We start from the raw sequence: 19,231 nt of genomic DNA, 5'->3' as shown, positions 1-19,231 counted from the left end.
TCCCCTTACAGCCCTGCCATATTTGTCAATTTTTGTGGGACAAGTATATTTGTTTATAGGATATTTAAATGGTTTTTATCCTGTTAAATATCTCTTTGTTGCTGAGATTGGATAAAAGTGAGCCCTGGAATTAACACCTGCCTTCAATGTTGTTGATGGAAGTGACACCATGTGCTCAAGACTGCATCTTGCATGCATTTTAAATTGCAGTGATTATACGGTTGTTTGAAGTTCTGATAAACTATACTTGATTTACATAGATGCAGTTCCAGAAATAGCAAAATTATAAGCAGTCCCTTTCCATGAAGAAGAAGAAAGCTTTTATAGAAATGTTGTTTACAAACTGCTTGTCTGCAATGTAATCTACATGTAGCTTAGTCAGTTTTATTTTGCTAGATTGCACAAGGCAATATTTATCCTACTGCTACTTTTATGGCTTCTTGTGAAATGATTAGGGATTTACAGGCTATGTTTTGGAACCATTTGCAATTTATTTGCTAATTCCCTGCAGCAGGAACAATCCCTTATTGATGTTAAGAGTTAGGGATCATTTATGGATTCATCAAGTACAGACTTCTTCAGAAAACATTCAACTGAATACCAAACTAAATCAGAATTTTACTTTGCATATCTAAAACAAAACATCATTGAACACATCTTGAAAATCATTTGGTCAAATACCAAACTGAATCCTGGATCTGAGGCCTTCAGAGTCCCTGGGGACTTATTACTGACAAAAAAAGGCAAATTGTGGGAAATGTTTCCTAACATAGACCAAATGTGCCACAGTACAGTAACTCATTACAGATATTTAGTAATTTTTTTTTTTAAAGCTTTATTTGTTTTGAACAGTTGTTTACAACGACAATTATAAACAACGGAAAGAAAGTGGAGAACGAAAAAAGAAATAGAGGTCTCAAGGGCTAAAAGAGTAGGGGTTGAGGAATACATGTTTAGATATGAGCTTACTGGCACCGCATCATTGACTTTGCACCATCATCCAGGTGCCCCAGATTGCATTAAATTATTTGGGACAGCCTCTGACGATATACGTTGGCTTCTGCTTAATGTGAATTTTTTTTCTAAAAGTTAATGGTAGGGGCAGCGGCGGCCTTCCAATGTAGCAGTATAGTTTCTTGGCATAATACAGCCAGCAGTTGTCTCATGTATGAACCAGCTTGAAATCTGCCACAATACCAAGTAGGCAGAGACGTTGAGTACGAATGCCAGGCAAGTTAATTTAACATGTATTGACTTCACCCCAAAACTGTTGGATTTCGGGTGATTCCCAAAACACATGGAAAAGGTCTCTATTGAGGTTCTGCACTTGGGACAAAGATCCAAAACTGTGGGGGGTATAATTTGGCCAGTCGGAAGGGAGTAAAATACACTCAAATGAGGAACTTAAGTTATAAAGGTATAAATATGTCCATCGTCAATATAATCAGCTCGGGTTCCTGTTTAAGAGTGTCATCCTCCAGCTCGGGGATGTCCCTAATCCATTTTTGTTTAATGGAACTCAACGGGTCGGGCCCATCTTCAGTAAAAATGATATAACACATTGATAGTTGTTTATGCAAACTTGCCTGAAGAAGGTATTTTTTCTAAGGATGTTTCTTTGAGTTGTACAATCCTAATTAACTATTTAGTAATTTAGTTTTGTAAGTGTAGTGCAGTCTGATATTACTGATAACAGTGGCAAAGATACTTTGAACCCGTTATTCTGAAAAATTTACCAGAAATGAGATAAGACCAGTGCGTCAACTTTATTTCTGTATTCAAAGATGATCATCCATTGCATCCATAGCAAAACAGGAAGCAGACAGAGATAATAAAGCAGAATAAAAAACTTGGATTGTTTGCTACTAGAACAAGCCACAATAATAGGGTTAGAATGAAAATAGATCTTAAGAACCATAGAAGAAGACATAAGAGTTTACATAAAGTAATCCAGATGCAATAAAAAAGAAAGAGCTGTATGGAACTCTACAAGAAATAATTAACAGTAAGTTGGGAAAAGGAACAGACTCCGAAAATAGACTTGACGAACTACAATATGGGCTTTCTCTTTTTAGGCAATATTATCATCCTTTACAGTGTTTTTGTTAAGACAAAGCAAGACTTGTAATATTGTTACTCTTTTTATCAAACTTAAAATGTAAAAGCCCAGTGATGAATTGCCTGTTCTTACTTGTCTAAAGTTGACCAAAATCTTTATCATATTTCTTATGTGTGTGTGTATATGAAATATGATATATAAACAACAAATGAAGGTGAGTTAGTATAAAACGAACCCCACCTACCCAACTGTGAGTTTTCAGCTAGGGGAGTGGAAACAAACGTGTTAGAGCAATCCTCAAAAGTCAATATCAAGACATATAAAAGTCAAGAAGACATTTATTGAATAACTACACAGAGGTGGTGGACTTATGCATTTTGTGTTATGAAACACGTGGAAGCCTAATAATTGAAGGTTGAATTTTAGTTGTTTTAGAGGTTTTTTAAGCGACAATTAAAGGACATGTCAACCCCTGCAAAGAAAATGTTATCAGTCAAATGCCTCATTACATTTTTTACATACCGAGTATTCAAGTCCTTGACAAGCGATCCACTAAGCAGCTTTGTTGATTTAGGCTTCATGCCTCTTTCCGCCACTGTCTGCCTCTCTCCCCCCTCCCTTCAGAATGAGTGACGTCGCTTGGCGATATGCACATGCGCATTTGTGTAAAATAATTTAGCACATGCGCATTGGAGTGGAATCAGCTTCGGCTAAATCTTCCAGCCGCACCCATCAGTGACCTCTGAAGACACGACTGTGTATTCAATGCGCCAATAGAAAAATAGCATTGGCAGTTGCTATGGGGACTTTTTACTTGAAAGGTTTATCTCTCCGCTCCCCCGCTTCTAGGACATATTTCTTATGCTGACTGCAGGGAGCGAGGGAGAGAGCTGAGATTTTAACTGTCGCACTGCCCTTTCAAACCAGAATAGCTATGTAAGTCCAGCAACTTCAAGTTTTATTGAATCAGACGCTACAGTACAGAGGTCAGACGGGTGGGATTATTGGTACATGCGCAGTGTATACAGGAAGAGCGCAACCTGGAAAAAATGGCCGCCGGGTTAATGATAAGGAAGAGAGGCAAAGAATGCATCCGTGCAGGGAAGTGGCGGCGAATTGCGAAGCGAAAATAATGCGGTTCGGGTTGGGGTTAGGTAAGCTATACATACATGGCAATATTGAAAAACGGCTTGACATTTCCTTTAAATTCTCTTTCTCTTAAACGACAAATGCCACAAACAAAAATAGTTGGAGAAAAAAAGCTAAAAACCACAAATTTTTCGTGAACGAAAAATTAGTACACCAAAAGAAAGGGAACTTCTATTGGCTACAACATGACCTCGACAGCTTTTACTTGCCGTACTCTTGAATTCGCAGATTTTATGTTTTTTACAGTTTTTAACCCAGTTGAAATCTGTACAGCTCAACCAATACAGTGCTCAATCCAAGCAGGACTTTTTTTTAGTGCGGATCTTTCTAAAGGGATGGAAATACCCAGGCACACTAAAGACTATATATATATATATATATATATATATATATATATATATATATATATATATATATATATATATATATATATATATATATATATAAAGTCCGTAGGGCTGCTACACACACTGAAAAGAGTTAATGCCCTGGTGCTAACAGTGGTATCATATAAACATTTACAAAAAGAGTGCTGTTGCACTCTAGGGACTTGTGCAGGAAAAAGCTTTATTAGAATCGATGTTTCGTCCCTCAAGATAAAGACCCCACTGAGGGTCGAAACGTCGATTCTAATAAAGCTTTTTACAGTTACTTCTTCACTTCTTGTCCTTTTACTGTATACTCTGGAAGTAAAGTTGAAGTGTATATACTAAAATTGTCACAGGTTATGGTCACCTAAAATACATTGTTTTATTTCTGTTTTGCAAGGCTGGGAAGTCTGTACATAGATCTTTTAGAAACAGGAACCTTTCATTTGGCCCAACAAATCAAGCCAACACCCTGGAAAAAGAAGATGTTTCAAATGATTTCCCGTCAGCTACTTCACACAGGAGAACTTCAGGAAATGAGCAAAAGCTTGAGGTAAACTTTCACATTCTTTCTCCAAAGATAAACTGTCAGTCTTCTAAAAACACTGTTAAAAAAAAAAGAATATACTTCTTGGTTTGTATAATGCCTTTATTGACAGAAATAAATCAGATGCAAGGTGTAGAGCACTGTATCAACAGGGGAAAGCCAGCCCTGTCCTTACCACCTGTTATAGCGAAGAAAGTTAGTCCAGCACCCACTGTTTCATGAATAAAACGGCCTTTATTGGACCAAGGGCATTACAGCAACGTTTCAGACCAACTGGTCTTTTATCAAGCTGATAAAAGACCAGTTGGTCTGAAACGTTGCTGTAATGCCCTTGGTCCAATAAAGGCAGTTTTATTCATGAAACAGTGGGTGCTGGACTAACTTTCTTCGCTATTATTGCCAGTGGAAGGTGGCCACTGGAGGACGTGCACCCAGCCAAAGAAGTGAGTTGCAGTTGTGCTGACTTCTAATCTGCTATTGTTTCTTACCACCTGTTATAGCACAGTCAATAAGTACAGTGCCTGTGTCCATACCACTGCCTAATGTTGCACATTTGATTGAGCACAGATTAGGGGATGCGTAGTGGGGACACCTATATATCTTCATCCTTTCAATAAATACATCTCTGCTGCAGGTCTCTGTGCTTCAAAATTTAGCTCAGAGATCTGCGACAAATCATTTAGGCAGGAAGTGCAAAGTACCTGTTAGCCAAGTATAGACCCACTTCGAACCATACCTTCCAGATTGTAAATGACCACTTTTGTCTTTCTTTATCTGATTGGAAAACACGCTTCAAATTTCAGCTCTGGATTTAGATTATATATTTCAGTAAAATAACCATAACCACTGTATTTATATATTTGGGAATAAAACATATACATTTACAGGCAAAGAATTCTAAATAAAAACATAATTGACCTGTAAGTAATGTCTTTTGCAGAACCATTTGGCCATAGTATTGTTTATTTTTCTTTAAAGCAACTTCAAAAAGAAAATGCCAAACTGAAGCAAGAACTTGAAGACTTGAGGTACTTTAAATGTATTGTGTATGTACATGTAACTCTTCCCCAGGGCTATAATGTTATATTTTTTTTAAATACATGATCAAACTAAAAATGTATTTATCAAAATTACTTGCAGAAAATATCTGTATTTACTGCAGCTGTATATTCTGGTTTCCTGAGGGAAAACCCCCTAACATTAGTACAGTATATCGAGTTGGCACTTGCAATTAGAACTTTACATATATAAGGAGAGACTTTACGGCCGGAACTACACAATGCATCTTTATAAGATCCAACACGATGAGTGGAAACGTATGAGCCTGATGCAATGAAAATAAGGTAAGTAATAGAAATGTTGGACCTTGTGCAGTGTTCGCATCGGACAGCTACGTCGTGTCAAATGCACACAGTGACAAAGTTTCTATTAGTTACCTTATTTTCGTTGCAACCGTCTCTTCGCATCCGTTTCCTCTCATTGCATCGGATCTGATGAACACGCATCATGTAGTTCCATGACAGTACTACTCCCAGATTTTGCTTGGGAACAAAATATAGCACACTCCAATATATTATCAAGGGTTAAAATATTCCAAAAGTTTTTTAGTACCGAAAACTAGACACTAGCTATAGTGACATGCAGGTTGACCACCGGTTGGATAGGTGGTTGAAATTTGGCCAACCATTGCGGGTTAGGGTTGGGTGCATTCTTCCACTGCTCCCGAAGACACCCCATCTTTGAACCAGAGGTGAGCTCAGAAGTAGCATACAGAGTTAGAAGATGTGGGTACAGGTTGAATGTGGGTCCTACGATGGCAATGAGCTGGTTGGGGTTAGGTGCTGGTTTGAGTTTTTCCTGACCCACACATCACTAACTGACTATACAGAAATTGCAGCCTAAACCCCCTTATCTTAGACTATTGCAATACAAGTTACTCTGCTTGTAATGACTGGAGAATCGTCTTGCATTAGTAAATATGTTTGGGGTGCCATCTACTTAGTGCTTAAGTGGGGCTTTTTGAGAATTCAATTGATGTTTTGTGTCCCCTTTAATAAAGGGGGACACAGGGAAAGGCATCAATCAGCTCTGTGCCATGATCCAATGGACACAAAATTCCAGCAAAGTTTATGGTATGAAAATTGTTTATTTAAAGAAAACAGTATTTTACATAGGAGCAGTTTTATGAAATATATTTTTATAGAGACCTGCAATGTTCAGGGTATAGTTTTCCTTTAAACACAGCTATCCGTCACTAATGCAGCACAACCCTCTGCAACTTTTTTAAGACACCAACATAATCAGCTGCTAGAGGAGAGTAAGAATGAATGTTTTGATGAACGACGTGTCAATTTTTTGAAAGCTCAGCTGATACAATTGGAAAGGCAGGTAATCATTTTTCCTTTATTACTTTACTACAACCCCCTTACAAACTATTCTTGCATATATTGTTGCCACTTACCATGATCATCCATTATCTAATGAAAACTCATGTAGATACACGTCTACTTTTTATCCTGAGCAAGGCTAAGATACATAAATGCAGTTATCATAAAGGCCAATGAGTTAAATGGACAGCATTCTAACAGCATTTAATATATGAGATGAGCCATTTTCTTTTTCTCAAATGATCCACCATATGGCTAGTAACTGTTTATTTGGCAGAGTTAGCATTAAAAGTGTTCTAACACTACCAGTTTGAGCTGTTACTCCATACATATCATTTTCACCTTCTGGTGGTGGAATGCAGTTATCACACAGGCTACTAAAGTTTGTTGTGTGCTTCTGTCATGTTTCCAACATTTCTACTAGTGGCTGAAGAGTCGCATACAATTTTAACTGAGTAAGAAGAGGAATAAGGTAAAAGCTAAGCAATGGGAAAGAAGTTTTAAAAGTCCGTCTTTCAGATTTGCTAAATTAAGCATTAAAGGAACAGTAATATAAAAAAATGAAAGAAAATATTATGTAATTAAAATATAAAAATTATGAAGCTGTGGGTGTAGCCATCCAGTCTTAAAAAGAAGAAAAGCCACAGGTTACATAGCACATTAGCTCTATAGAATATAATGCATTTAGAATTCTCCATAAGAACTAAACCCATTATGGTTTAATTACTTTAAAACACTTTCATGTTTAATGTTGCTGTTTCTTTAAAGGGACAATATGTACCTGTGTTAAGTATGAGCCCAATAAATAGGAAAAAGTAAGTAAGGTTTAAAATTAAACTATAATAATAACATAACATTTTATTTATTTTTCAAAAATATATGGTTTTCTGGGATAAGCCTACTGTTCCAGGATTTTTGGCTTTGGAATCTAAAGTATGCCGTATTCTGCTGTAGACCTTTGAAAAATTGGTAACGTACTGCTGCAAGTTTTTGATCTATAGAAGTCCTAAATCTCCAAGGAACTGTACATATCTGGTATTGGCACGTTTAAGAGACACAAGGCTTTCAGAATCAGTTGAATTTTTGTGCATAAAATAAAATATTTTCCTGGTATAAATCCATATATAATGAAAAATAGCAGTTTTTTTTATTTTTCTTTGGTATTTAGAGCTCTAAATCTTGCTCCAGATGTGGAAATGCACAACAACTTTGATTTAGAAAGCTCAGGTTCTTCTATAAAAAATATGTATAATTTTCCTAGGTAAACTAAAAATCTGATCCAGGAAATGCCCCTATATATTTATTATATATTTATGCTTCGTTATTATAATTATGGTCCTCTCTCTATTTATTAAACTGCTTTAGAACTCTCACACATGGGGCAATTCCAGACATGTTGGACCTTCAGTGATCAGTAACTCTGTGAGTTCAGCAGTGCTATATGGATATTGCCATACACATTTTGCAGAATTTCAAGCTTTTGACCTTCATTCATGGAGCTACTAATCACCCAGACAACAAAGTTCTCTGACTCCATGTGGCAGTATCCTTACTTTAGTTTGGAAGAAGTGCTTGGTAACAAACATGGCTTTAATGGCACCCATTATTTGTTGGTTTCCATAATTATAGGTTTATTTTAGGTTGTTTTTTTTTGTATGTATTAGTGATAGTAATAATTTATTCAGCTGTATAAAATGATTACGGCAATGTTTTTAATTGCAATCTGTAAAAAGGTGATGTTGCTGACCGAAGGACTGACTTCTAGAGCATCTCTGTTGTTGGATGTAGACAATGCTTTACAGCCAATCCTGGATAAGCTACAGTAAGTTAACACAGTTGACTGTATATGTTTTGGAATGGTCCCTTAAAAACAGCTGAATGCTAAACAAAACACATGACATTCACATGCTTTGAAATCTGTCAACAGCAGTTATTTTACTTTGCTTTTACCTGAAGCCATGCCAGTAAAATTGTCTCTTTGAGGAAGCAAGGGAGGGTGGTGCCTACAGTGACTTAAGGGGAGAAATTGTAAACCACTGAAAAAAAAAACCTTACCCTCTATACTATCTAATCTGTTATTCTAGAACATAGAAACATAACATAATAAGTTAGGTTACACGGGCAGATAAAGCTGCCGATATCGGTAGTTTGGACCGATTTGACAGCTTATCTGCCCGTGTATGGGGGCTTCCGACGGGTCTTCCCGATCGATATCTGGCCACGATATCGATCGGGAAGGTTGGATTTTTACCCGACCGACCTGTCGGAGCCGCTTGGCGCATCGTAATTCGATCGTTCGGCCATACGGCCGAACGTTCGAATTACCCCCGATATAGCCACACAGTTTAGTGGCATATCGGGGGAAAGATCCGCTCGTTTGGCGATGTCGCCAAACGAGCGGATCTTGGAGTCTATGGCCACCTTTAGACACGAGTCTAAGATGGCAATCGGACTAGTCCCTGGATCAACTTGTACTAAATTTTTGTTTCCTGTGGTAAGCCCTGACTTTATAAGCATTAATATTGGCTAGCATGGGGAGAATGGCACCTAGTTAAATCTTCTTCCAGTAGCCTGTAATTTTGGGACTGTGTTAGGAAGCAATGGGACAAATATGTACACTTGTGCAATACATATCTGTGCTGTAAGGCGATGTCCTTCCTGTGGATTATTATCTCCTTGTACATTTTAATATTGCAGTTGTTTCTTTAATTCCCTTGAAAACATTTGACATTGTTGAGTTTTTCTTCACCATTGTAGTAGGACTGTGCCCATAGTTTATAAGGGTTTTTGCCATCTCAGACTTGGTGAACAACTTTCCCATCTCTAAGAATCTGTTGGACATTTGTAGGAAAACACTGCTTCACTTTTCTTACCTAGGTCACCCATTATAACACCATCATAATGTACTTAAGAATCACTTTATACATTTGTTGTTTTTGACTTTTTGTGCTTAGATGTTTGCTCGCCAGTGAAAATCGTTCAGCAGATGTACCTGTGAGTCGAGCTGAATTAATAAGAATGATTGAGATATGCAAAGCAATGAGCGACAAACTACACCAGAATCATCAGGTAAGTGTGTTTTAATAAAATAATCTAGATATTTAAGTGCAGTTTGCTCCAAATTAATTTAACCTTGTATTGTAAGTGGTATGCTGAAGATGATCATACATGCACCAAACTAAGTATTTCTGACTTCAGCCTGGCCATTGGTGCAGTGATGGCTAAAGGTGGCCATACACGGGCCGATAAAAGCTGCCAACAGACCGAGTCGGCAGCTTATTGGCCCATGTATGGGGGCCCCCGACTGGCTTCCCCGATCGAGATCTGGCCCAAAGTCGGCCAGATCTCGATCGGATGGGACTAAAAATCCCATCGGATCGCGGCCGATTCTGTTCGTTGCGTTGATGCGGTCCCGCGATCCGACTGCCCGTTCCCGTTTGCTAGGATCCGATCGTTGGGCCCTGTGCTGAAAAAGTCTACCTCGGCTTATACTCGAGTCAGTGGGCAGTAGCTGAGATTGCAGTCACTTTTAATCATTCCTATACCAACAGTTCGCTTGGGGAGAGACTGCAATATCACACAGTGCCCTCTGTTTGTTATATGAAAGAATAACATTGACTGCAATATCACACAGCACCCTCTGTTGGTTATATGAAAGAATAACAGTGCACCCTCTGTTGGTTATATGAAAGAATAACAGTGACTGCAATATCACACAGCGCCATCTGTTGGTTATATGAAGGATTAACAGTGATGGCAATATCACACAGCGCCCTCTGTTGGTTATACGAAAGATTAACAGTGATGGCAATATCACACAGCACCCTCTGCATATGGTAGTGGGACAGTGGGACAATGCACACAGTAATCCGTTTGGCAATTCTCTGTCACCATCAACTTTGGAAAGAAGTCCAGTTGATCGCTGGGGGGGTCGATTTGGCGGAATGTGCGCTGCTGGGAGACAGGGCTGTAGTTGTCTATGCTTATACTCGAGTCAATAAGTTTTCCCAGTTTTCGTAGGTAAAATTAGGTACCTCGGCTTATACTCCAGTATATACCTTAATAAATAAGGTAAAATTGAGCATGGGACTTTGGTTGTGTGCTTTTTTTAATAAAACATGAGATAAATTCAGATTTTAGTAAATAACCTCCCTAAGTGTACCGAAGGTATGCCTGAGGGTATGTTTCTTTTCTGGTATTTTAGCCTTGCACAGTAAAAAAGCAAATATTTAGTTGTGCATTTTGAGCATCACTTTGCTTCTCTCTCTTTGAAATGAAACACATTACTTGTTATATAGATTTTGTTTTTTAAAATAGGGTATAACTCTTATTAGCACTTTATTACACAGTATTGTAACATTTCTATTTTAGTGTTTTAATGGTTTTTTTCTGACCTACTTTTACAAACATTGTAACATTTAATCTTTTAATTGGACATTGATTTTTTTAATCTCCAAGGCTTGTGTTTTCTTCTCTTTGTTTTTGTAACATATATATATATATGTGTGTATGTATGTATATATATATGTGTGTATGTATGTGTATGTGTGTATGTATATATATATATATATATATATATATATATATATATATATATATATATATATGTATGTATGTATATGTATGTATATGTATATATGTATATGTATAGATATATGTATATGTGTATATATACAGTGGTGTGAAAAACTATTTGCCCCCTTCCACACTTAAATGTTTCTGCTCATCAAAAACCGTTAACTATTAGTCAAAGATAACATAATTGAACACAAAATGCAGTTTTTAAATGAAGGTTTACGTTATTAAGGGAGAAAAAAACTCCAAATCTACATGGGCCTGTGTGAAAAAGTGATTGCCCCCCTTGTTAAAAAATAACTTAACTGTGGTTTATCACACCTGAGTTCAATTTCAAAGGTTATAAAGCCATTTCTAAAGCTTTGGGACTCCAGCGAACCACAGTGAGAGCCATTATCCACAAATGGCAAAAACATGGAACAGTGGTGAACCTTCCCAGGAGTGGCCGGCCGACCAAAATTACCCCAAGAGCGCAGAGACAACTCATCCGAGAGGCCACAAAAGACCCCAGGACAACATCTAAAGAACTGCAGGCCTCACTTGCCTCAATTAAGGTCAGTGTTCACGATTCCACCATAAGAAAGAGACTGGGCAAAAACGGCCTGCATGGCAGATTTCCAAGGCGCAAACCACTTTTAAGCAAAAAGAACATTAAGGCTCGTCTCAATTTTGCTAAAAAAACATCACAATGATTGCCACTTTTGGGAAAATACCTTGTGGACCGACGAGACAAAAGTTGAACTTTTTGGAAGGTGCGCGTCCCGTTACATCTGGCGTAAAAGTAACACAGCATTTCAGAAAAAGAACATCATACCAACAGTAAAATATGGCGGTGGTAGTGTGATGGTCTGGGGTTGTTTTGCTGCTTCAGGACCTGGAAGACTTGCTGTGATAGATGGAACCATGAATTCTACTGTCTACCAAAAAATCCTGATGGAGAATGTCCGGCCATCTGTTCGTCAACTCAAGCTGAAGCGATCTTGGGTGCTGCAGCAGGACAATGACCCAAAACACACCAGCAAATCCACCTCTGAATGGCTGAAGAAAAACAAAATGAAGACTTTGGAGTGGCCTAGTCAAAGTCCTGACCTGAATCCTATTGAGATGTTGTGGCATGACCTTAAAAAGGCGGTTCATGCTAGAAAACCCTCAAATAAAGTTGAATTACAACAATTCTGCAAAGATGAGTGGGCCAAAATTCCTCCAGAGCGCTGTAAAAGACTCGTTGCAAGTTATCGCAAACGCTTGATTGCAGTTATTGCTGCTAAGGGTGGCCCAACCAGTTATTAGGTTCAGGGGGCAATTACTTTTTCACACAGGTTTGGATTTCTTTTCTCCCTAAATAATAAAAACCCTCATTTAAAAACTGCATTTTGTGTTTACTTGTGTTATCTTTGATCTTTGATAATAGTTAAATGTGTTTGATGATCAGAAACATTTTGTGTGACAAACATGCAAAAGAATAAGAAATCAGGAAGGGGGCAAATAGTTTTTCACACCACTGTATATGTATATATATGTATATGTGTATATATATATATATATATATATATATATATATGTGTATATGTATGTACATATATACCTTTTTTCCCTGAATTATTTACTAGAGTTTGTTTAAAAGAAAAGTTTCAGGTTAAATTCCCTGAAGTTTAACAGAACACTTTATGCAATAAACACTAGATGGCTCTCTTTAACTGCAGTGGAATGGTTAATTTCAAATGATGAAGGAAAGGTTATAGAAAAAGAGTTAAAAAAACCCATAGAGCATGTTTTTCTATTTTGAGATTAAAATTAATTTAAATAAATAAAAGAAAAAAAATAGTATGAATTCAAGCAGAGTTTCATTAAGACTTTAAAGCTAGAAGTGTTTATTAAGAAGCAAAAGGTATGGACAGAAAAGGCGGAAGAGAAATAAAGACAAAGACACTGAAGGTAATGGATGAAGACAGGAAAATGAAGAATGATCTAGTGACAACTAGAAAGAAGATGGCTAGATTAAAGAAAGAAACAAGGGAAGGACTAAAGAAAGAAGAATAAAAAAAATGCTTATCTTGAGGTCACATTCAGGAAATCAGACTTATGTAGAGAGGGAGAGAGTTACCGAGCAAAATAAACACAAACGTATTTGCAGACAGACAGGTATTCTATTCATCATAAAAATGTATAGCTTTTTATACAGTGACATTAATTTTTGCTACTAGGGACTACGGACTTGCTTAAAGTTGGTATACTATGAGCTGTACAGCAGAACAATAAACAGGCCAATACAAAATTACATTAAAATAAATACAAAGTGCATTTATAAGTTAAGGAAAGAAGTCCCTGCCCAAATGAGAGGTCCTTTACCGTTTATTTCATATTTCATTTTTCTTTTCTTTTTTTTCCTTAGGAAAGTATGATAAAAAATATTTATTATTTTTGATTCTCTAAAAAAATTACGTTTGTTGTATATGAACTAGAAACAGCATATAAAACCACTTGTCTTGTTCATTGCTGGAATAGATATGAATGTGATTAGGCCATGCTAACGGATGACCAAACTATACTAACTGCAGGCAGTTGGTTGTATCCCAATGCAGAATTTTATAGTGTAAGGTCAGCCTATAGTCTTAGTCGCTGAAAAAGAGTCATTGGCCATTTTGTTTCTCTATTTTGGCTGGTTAGATTTTGTACCGTGAAGGATCATACATTTTTGCTGAAATGTAAAATTGTTTTGTGTGGCTAGCTTTATTTTTATTTTTGCAGCCAGCCACACAAACCTGGAATTTTTTCTTTGTTGATCAGATAACTGTACCTGTTGCCTTTCTGTATTAGCTAACCCTTATTCATGGCTCGGATTATATCTATATTTGTATTAGTCTTTATTTTATACCATATAATTACTTGAGCTGAATTAGAGGCAAAAAACTGTGCCGAGCACCCCCGCCAAAAATAGTTTGGAAGGGCCCAGTGCACATGATCTCTCCCTCACCGCATGCTCGCGAATGTGCTTGAGCGTCAATTTAAAGGAGAAGAGCAGCGGGAAGGGAGATTTTAATACTATCCTTCCTCTATAGTTACACATTTATCTGAATCAAAAATAAATGGATCAATATAAACTTTTTGCTAATTCATTGCATTTAGACAAAATAGTGTCTGTTGTTAAAGAAACATTGGTTTTCGTCCTCCTTCTTACACATTTATTTTTACATTTCGTTTCATTCTTTCAGAGGTAATAGGTTTCTGTAAAACTGGATTGTCCTTGAAAATATAAAATAATGTGGATAGGTGCCAGGTAAAAGCCTGAAACTACCTTTGGCAGAGAAAAGGTTGAACAATAGAAGAGTCACGTTATTCCAGTTGCCAAATCAGACAAGTGATTTTGCTGGAAAAACGAATACCTAATATGGATTACTTGAATGAAAATACAGATGTGAATTTGCATGCATACTGTTATCATGCATATTGCTGATGGACATTATAATGTTTAATGGTTATTTTTACTTCAGTACTAGGGTTGATTCCAGCTTGGCCACTATCAGCAAGGAGTTTGCTTCCAGTACTCTGGCTTCCTTCCACACTCCAAAAACATACAGTCAGGTCAATTGGCTCCTGATAAAATGGCACCCTATGTAAATAAATAAATCAAATCCACATAAAATACAAAATGAAGACTAGTTGTAAATTATCTTAGGGCTCTAACACAAAAGCATTTTGGGCTGCGCTCCCCTGCGTTCTGATTCAATCCGTTCAACCGCAGCGGAGAGCAGGCCCAGATGCACTCAATTCTATATGGTTCTGTCCTCACAATAACACATGTAAGCACCCAAACGCAGGTGGAACGCAGCATATTAAGTGTGGCAGGAAGTGGTCGTAAACCCAAGCACCAATGATAGAGAGATGGAAATTAGATAACTAGATACATGAGCTTTTGGCCAGCAACCGGGAACTGAAACAGTGGTAGGGATTTTAAGCCATAGGGAAGGTACTGAACCTATGGGTCCCTACACGTATGTGGTCCAAATCACAGATGGAGGTTGATCAGCCAAAGAAAAAAGCACAGTAGAGTTTTGTCACTTATTTTGATAAAAGTCTGCATCTTTAACTGACATAGCTGGAGCATGCTGAATAAATGGCTTTATGTATGTTAATGTCTACTATGTCATCATGTTTATATTCCCCTTCATATTGTTGTAATGGATATAGTAGTACATTTTATTTCACAATATCAGGAAGGATAGAAAAGAACCCCCACATTTTATTTATAAATGTCATTATTTATTACTTTTTTACCCAACTGCATAGTTCTAAAGTGTACTTGGTGGGTTCCATAATTGCTCGTCCTCGGTGATGTCACAAACAGAATAGAATCCAAGGCAGCTTCTTTAATCAGTGTTGTATTTTTCTAAAAATGTATTGTTAAAAACAAACTATTATCCATTTAATTACATCTACTTTGGTTTCACTTCTCTGAAAGTGTTACTAACTCTGTTTTCAATTACACATGTTTCATTCAAGTGCTGTCTACTCCTCAGTTATTCACATGCTGTCTGGCCGTGCTTATTTATTCTATAGCCTCACTGGGTGACCATCACCATAGATACAGGTGGTGCAAAGGCCTAAAAACGATAATAAAAAACCCACCATAAAGACATGCAGACATATCATAAAAGCAGCCCAAAATGCACATATGGCTTGCTTAAAAGTGCAATCTATTTATTAAACAACAAAATGACAGAAATATGAAAACATGTTTGGACTTGCCATAGTTCCAAGAATATCTCGGAAAGTAAATCTAAACTTACATTCTGTCCTGACTGTCTTTAAAGTTGGGCTTTCATGAATATCTAGGAGAGAAAAGAACACAATATGTTAGATGCTTATTATAATAGAGGGGAACTTTCATCAAACGCTCACTGATATATATGGTTGGTATGGTGCTTAGCCCTAAACCCTTCGCTTAAGGGAGCCTCTCTTTTCCTACCCACTTTCAATAAGTGCAAACAGTCAAGGTCACTCACCACTTCGCTCAGGTGGGCAGGTGCAACACCCCAGACCTGTAGCAAGGGGGGGACTAATGTGAAATAAAACATTTCCTTCTAGCTATGTCCATGGAGTACTGCAGTGCATGTTAAATTTTTGCTACTCTTCATTTTTGCCCTACTTGGCCTTCAGGTTTAGTTCCCGAAGCCATTGCTCAGGGGCCCTGTAGGTCGCCAGCCCCACAGTTAGGGAATTTCTATTCTAGAAAATAATATCCAAAACAAATTCAGATCTCACTATGTACTCAATCTACTCTTTGTATGAGTTGTTTTGCTTTTAACCATCATATAATATATACTGCTAACAGACTACAAGATAATTGGTGATTAGCACCAAGCAAAGACCTTGCCCAAATATTTTGCTGGTTGCAATATTGGGAGTAACATGTTTTTATAGTAACCTTGCCAAGCCGTGAAATAATGTATGTGCTAAGACATGCAGGGAACACAGAGAGAAATAACAATAAGAAATAAGAATATGAATGAAATTCTTTTGAAAACATGGTAAATATTAGGGCCTGTACCAGCCAGTAATTGTTTTAAAATTCCAGTGCTTATGGCACATTGTTAGGCTTAGCAAACTGCAAGCGTTCTTTGGATCCTTGTGGATGCCCATGACAACTGAATAGAAAAGAGAAATTTTAAAGAACTTGAATTTTTAAATTAATTCATATGCTAGGAATAAGAGAAACGTAAAGATAAAAAAATCTACATAAAAGCAGTTATACAACAAGAGGAATAAGTATGTTGACCTTAAATGTGTTGTATTATTATGATGATGATGAACTGTTGAGGGGAAGTGTTTATGGAAATACAGAGTACTTCATACAGTGCTGGTGAAGCTACAGGAAGAATCAATTATGGAATGTTTATTCTTCAGTACATTTTTATCTCAGCAGCCTTTAGAATTCTGTTTCTTGCACAGAGGGAAATAGCGGCAATGGTTTTGGCCTCCGGTTACATAGTATGCCATTTGTTGGCAGGTAGATGTCTGCTTTATATTCCTCTTAATAATGCTGCCAGTTATTGAAACAATATAGAGGTAAACTATTTGGACCATTTTCCAAATTGTTGCATAACTTTGGAATAATGCAGTTACCACTCTAACCTTGTCTGATTGTCATGTTGCAAATACGTTGACAAATACAGTATAGTTCTTCATTATCCAATGTTATAATAAATCTACAGGATTATAAATACTTTGTTAACAGGAGCTATAAGATATTCAAAACAAATATCATACTGTGTTGGCAAGCAAGTCTCTTGGACAGTGTTGGAAGTCTTCATTTTGTTTTAAATCTTACATGTTTGTTTATTTTCTTTTTAATTCACAAGCAAAATAAAACATGGGGAAATATATAAAAGTATTGCGAGGCAAGGGGGGAAACAAGATGAGAGTCCTATTATGTACACATAATTTAAAAAAAAAAAGGAAATGATAGCCCAAAAACCGTATGCATAATAGAACACATGCATTTTAAAATATAAGTCCACATAAACTTGCAGAGACAATCATGTCCGCAATGCTTATTCAGCGAACACACAGGGTAATCTCTGGCTGGATTAACGTACCTAATCCTCGTGGTGTGAAGTGCTTGAATTTTTTCCAAGCACATAAAGGGAACAATAGCCAGCCTAGCAACCCCTGCTAATGTAGAAAGTGCTTGTCAAGCATACTTTTATGCTCCTAGTACATTGCTTGCTCAGCTTCATCTGAAGCATAAAATTGAGTGATTAGAGGGCAGGGTCTTACAAGACTGTCTAACCTAATTCACATTATTATATGTTAATAATAGAATGCTGAATCTGATCAATTGTAATAATCGCAAGTCTCGGAGGATGTGTAGGAATCAAAAGGTGAATAGTTATCATTTAACAGAAGATTAAATGTCCTCAATTTTACTGCATCTGTGGTCTCCTATTGATGCCCTCCTATTTAAAGTTAGAGTGCCTGGTTTGCAAATGAGCACATGTATTATGAGTGATTTTTTTCGCCAGAAATCGGTCAACTCAAGTTTTCGGGTTGTTAACCTCGAACTTGCTGATAAAAGTTTTTTTAGAAACCATTCGAGTGAGTTCATTCGAGGTATAATAAAACTCTAAAATTCGACCTTTGATAAATAACCCCCTAAAATTCTAAATTCTACTCTCATGAGATTTTTTTAAAATACTCTTCTTCCAGATAAATTCATAATGGCATCTGTATTAAAGGGGAACTATCACTAAAATGAAAATTTAATACAAGCTTCATCATACTTAATAAGAAACTTTCTAAATACAATCAATTAAATATTCTGCATTTCTGAAATAATCAAGTTTATCTTTACTATCCCTCTCCCATCATCTGTTTCTCTTCATTCTGTCTTCATGCAGCAGTTGGGTGTCAAATAATCATGACAGATCCAATATATTTTATGGGGGGCTTCCTTTCCTATCAGATGTATCAGAGCTCACTCAAATAACTGATTCCAGTACAAACAAAATCTATCAAAATAACTGCCTTTTGCACAAATCCTGCAGGTAGAGAGACATGATATCTGGTGATTTCAATAGAGTGTGCTCTAATACATCTTCTAGGCAAAATGACTATTTCTGACACAGTACAGAATTTTTAATTGATTGCATTTAGAATGTTTCTTTATTTCAGTATGCTGAAGCTTATATTAAATTCATTTTCATGCTAGTTACCCTTTAAGCATATGTGAACAAGTGCAGGACTTCCCAGTCTACCCTTGAATATTTTTATTGATCTTTATTTCGTTAGCACTTACTTTGCACTTGTTGCTAGTTATTTACATACCTCTAACCCACAGAATGTTTTGGGGGAGGGAGTCAGTTTTAATTCCTACTACGGTTAGAGGAGTAGGGACCCTCAGCATCTCATTCCTGACTTGGTTTGAAATATGGCCGAATCCCAGCCTTTTTTGCAGCATTCGGATATCCCTGAATCCTTAGTTCTTAGTGCATTGAATAGAATTCCTTTAATTAATGCGCAGATGGCAATTATTTTTTCAGAACAATTCTGGGGATATTGCTAAAATATATATTTTTTTTAACTATGAGCTTTTTCAATTTGCCCCTCTAAAATTAACATAATATCTGTTTTTTGGGGGGGGGTGGAG

At 36.9% G+C, this 19,231-nt stretch overlaps 1 protein-coding gene across 3 annotated transcripts in view; it reads left to right on the top strand.

Moving 5' to 3' along the window:
• Positions 1–19,231, top strand: part of LOC108717360 — a 57,491-nt gene that overhangs the window by 14,337 nt on the left and 23,923 nt on the right. For all 3 annotated transcript variants that reach the window (XM_041568441.1, XM_041568440.1, XM_041568445.1), the window contains exons 3-7: positions 3,977–4,129; positions 5,102–5,151; positions 6,412–6,511; positions 8,244–8,332; positions 9,465–9,579. In XM_041568441.1, the coding sequence (XP_041424375.1) occupies positions 3,977–4,129; positions 5,102–5,151; positions 6,412–6,511; positions 8,244–8,332; positions 9,465–9,579 (507 nt within the window). The remainder of the gene's footprint in view (positions 1–3,976; positions 4,130–5,101; positions 5,152–6,411; positions 6,512–8,243; positions 8,333–9,464; positions 9,580–19,231) is intronic.

The sequence above is a fragment of the Xenopus laevis genome, chromosome 1L (genome assembly GCF_017654675.1).
Source record: "Xenopus laevis strain J_2021 chromosome 1L, Xenopus_laevis_v10.1, whole genome shotgun sequence".
Classification (NCBI taxonomy): Eukaryota; Metazoa; Chordata; class Amphibia; order Anura; family Pipidae; genus Xenopus; species Xenopus laevis.
This window is presented reverse-complemented; position numbering and strand designations above follow the sequence as displayed.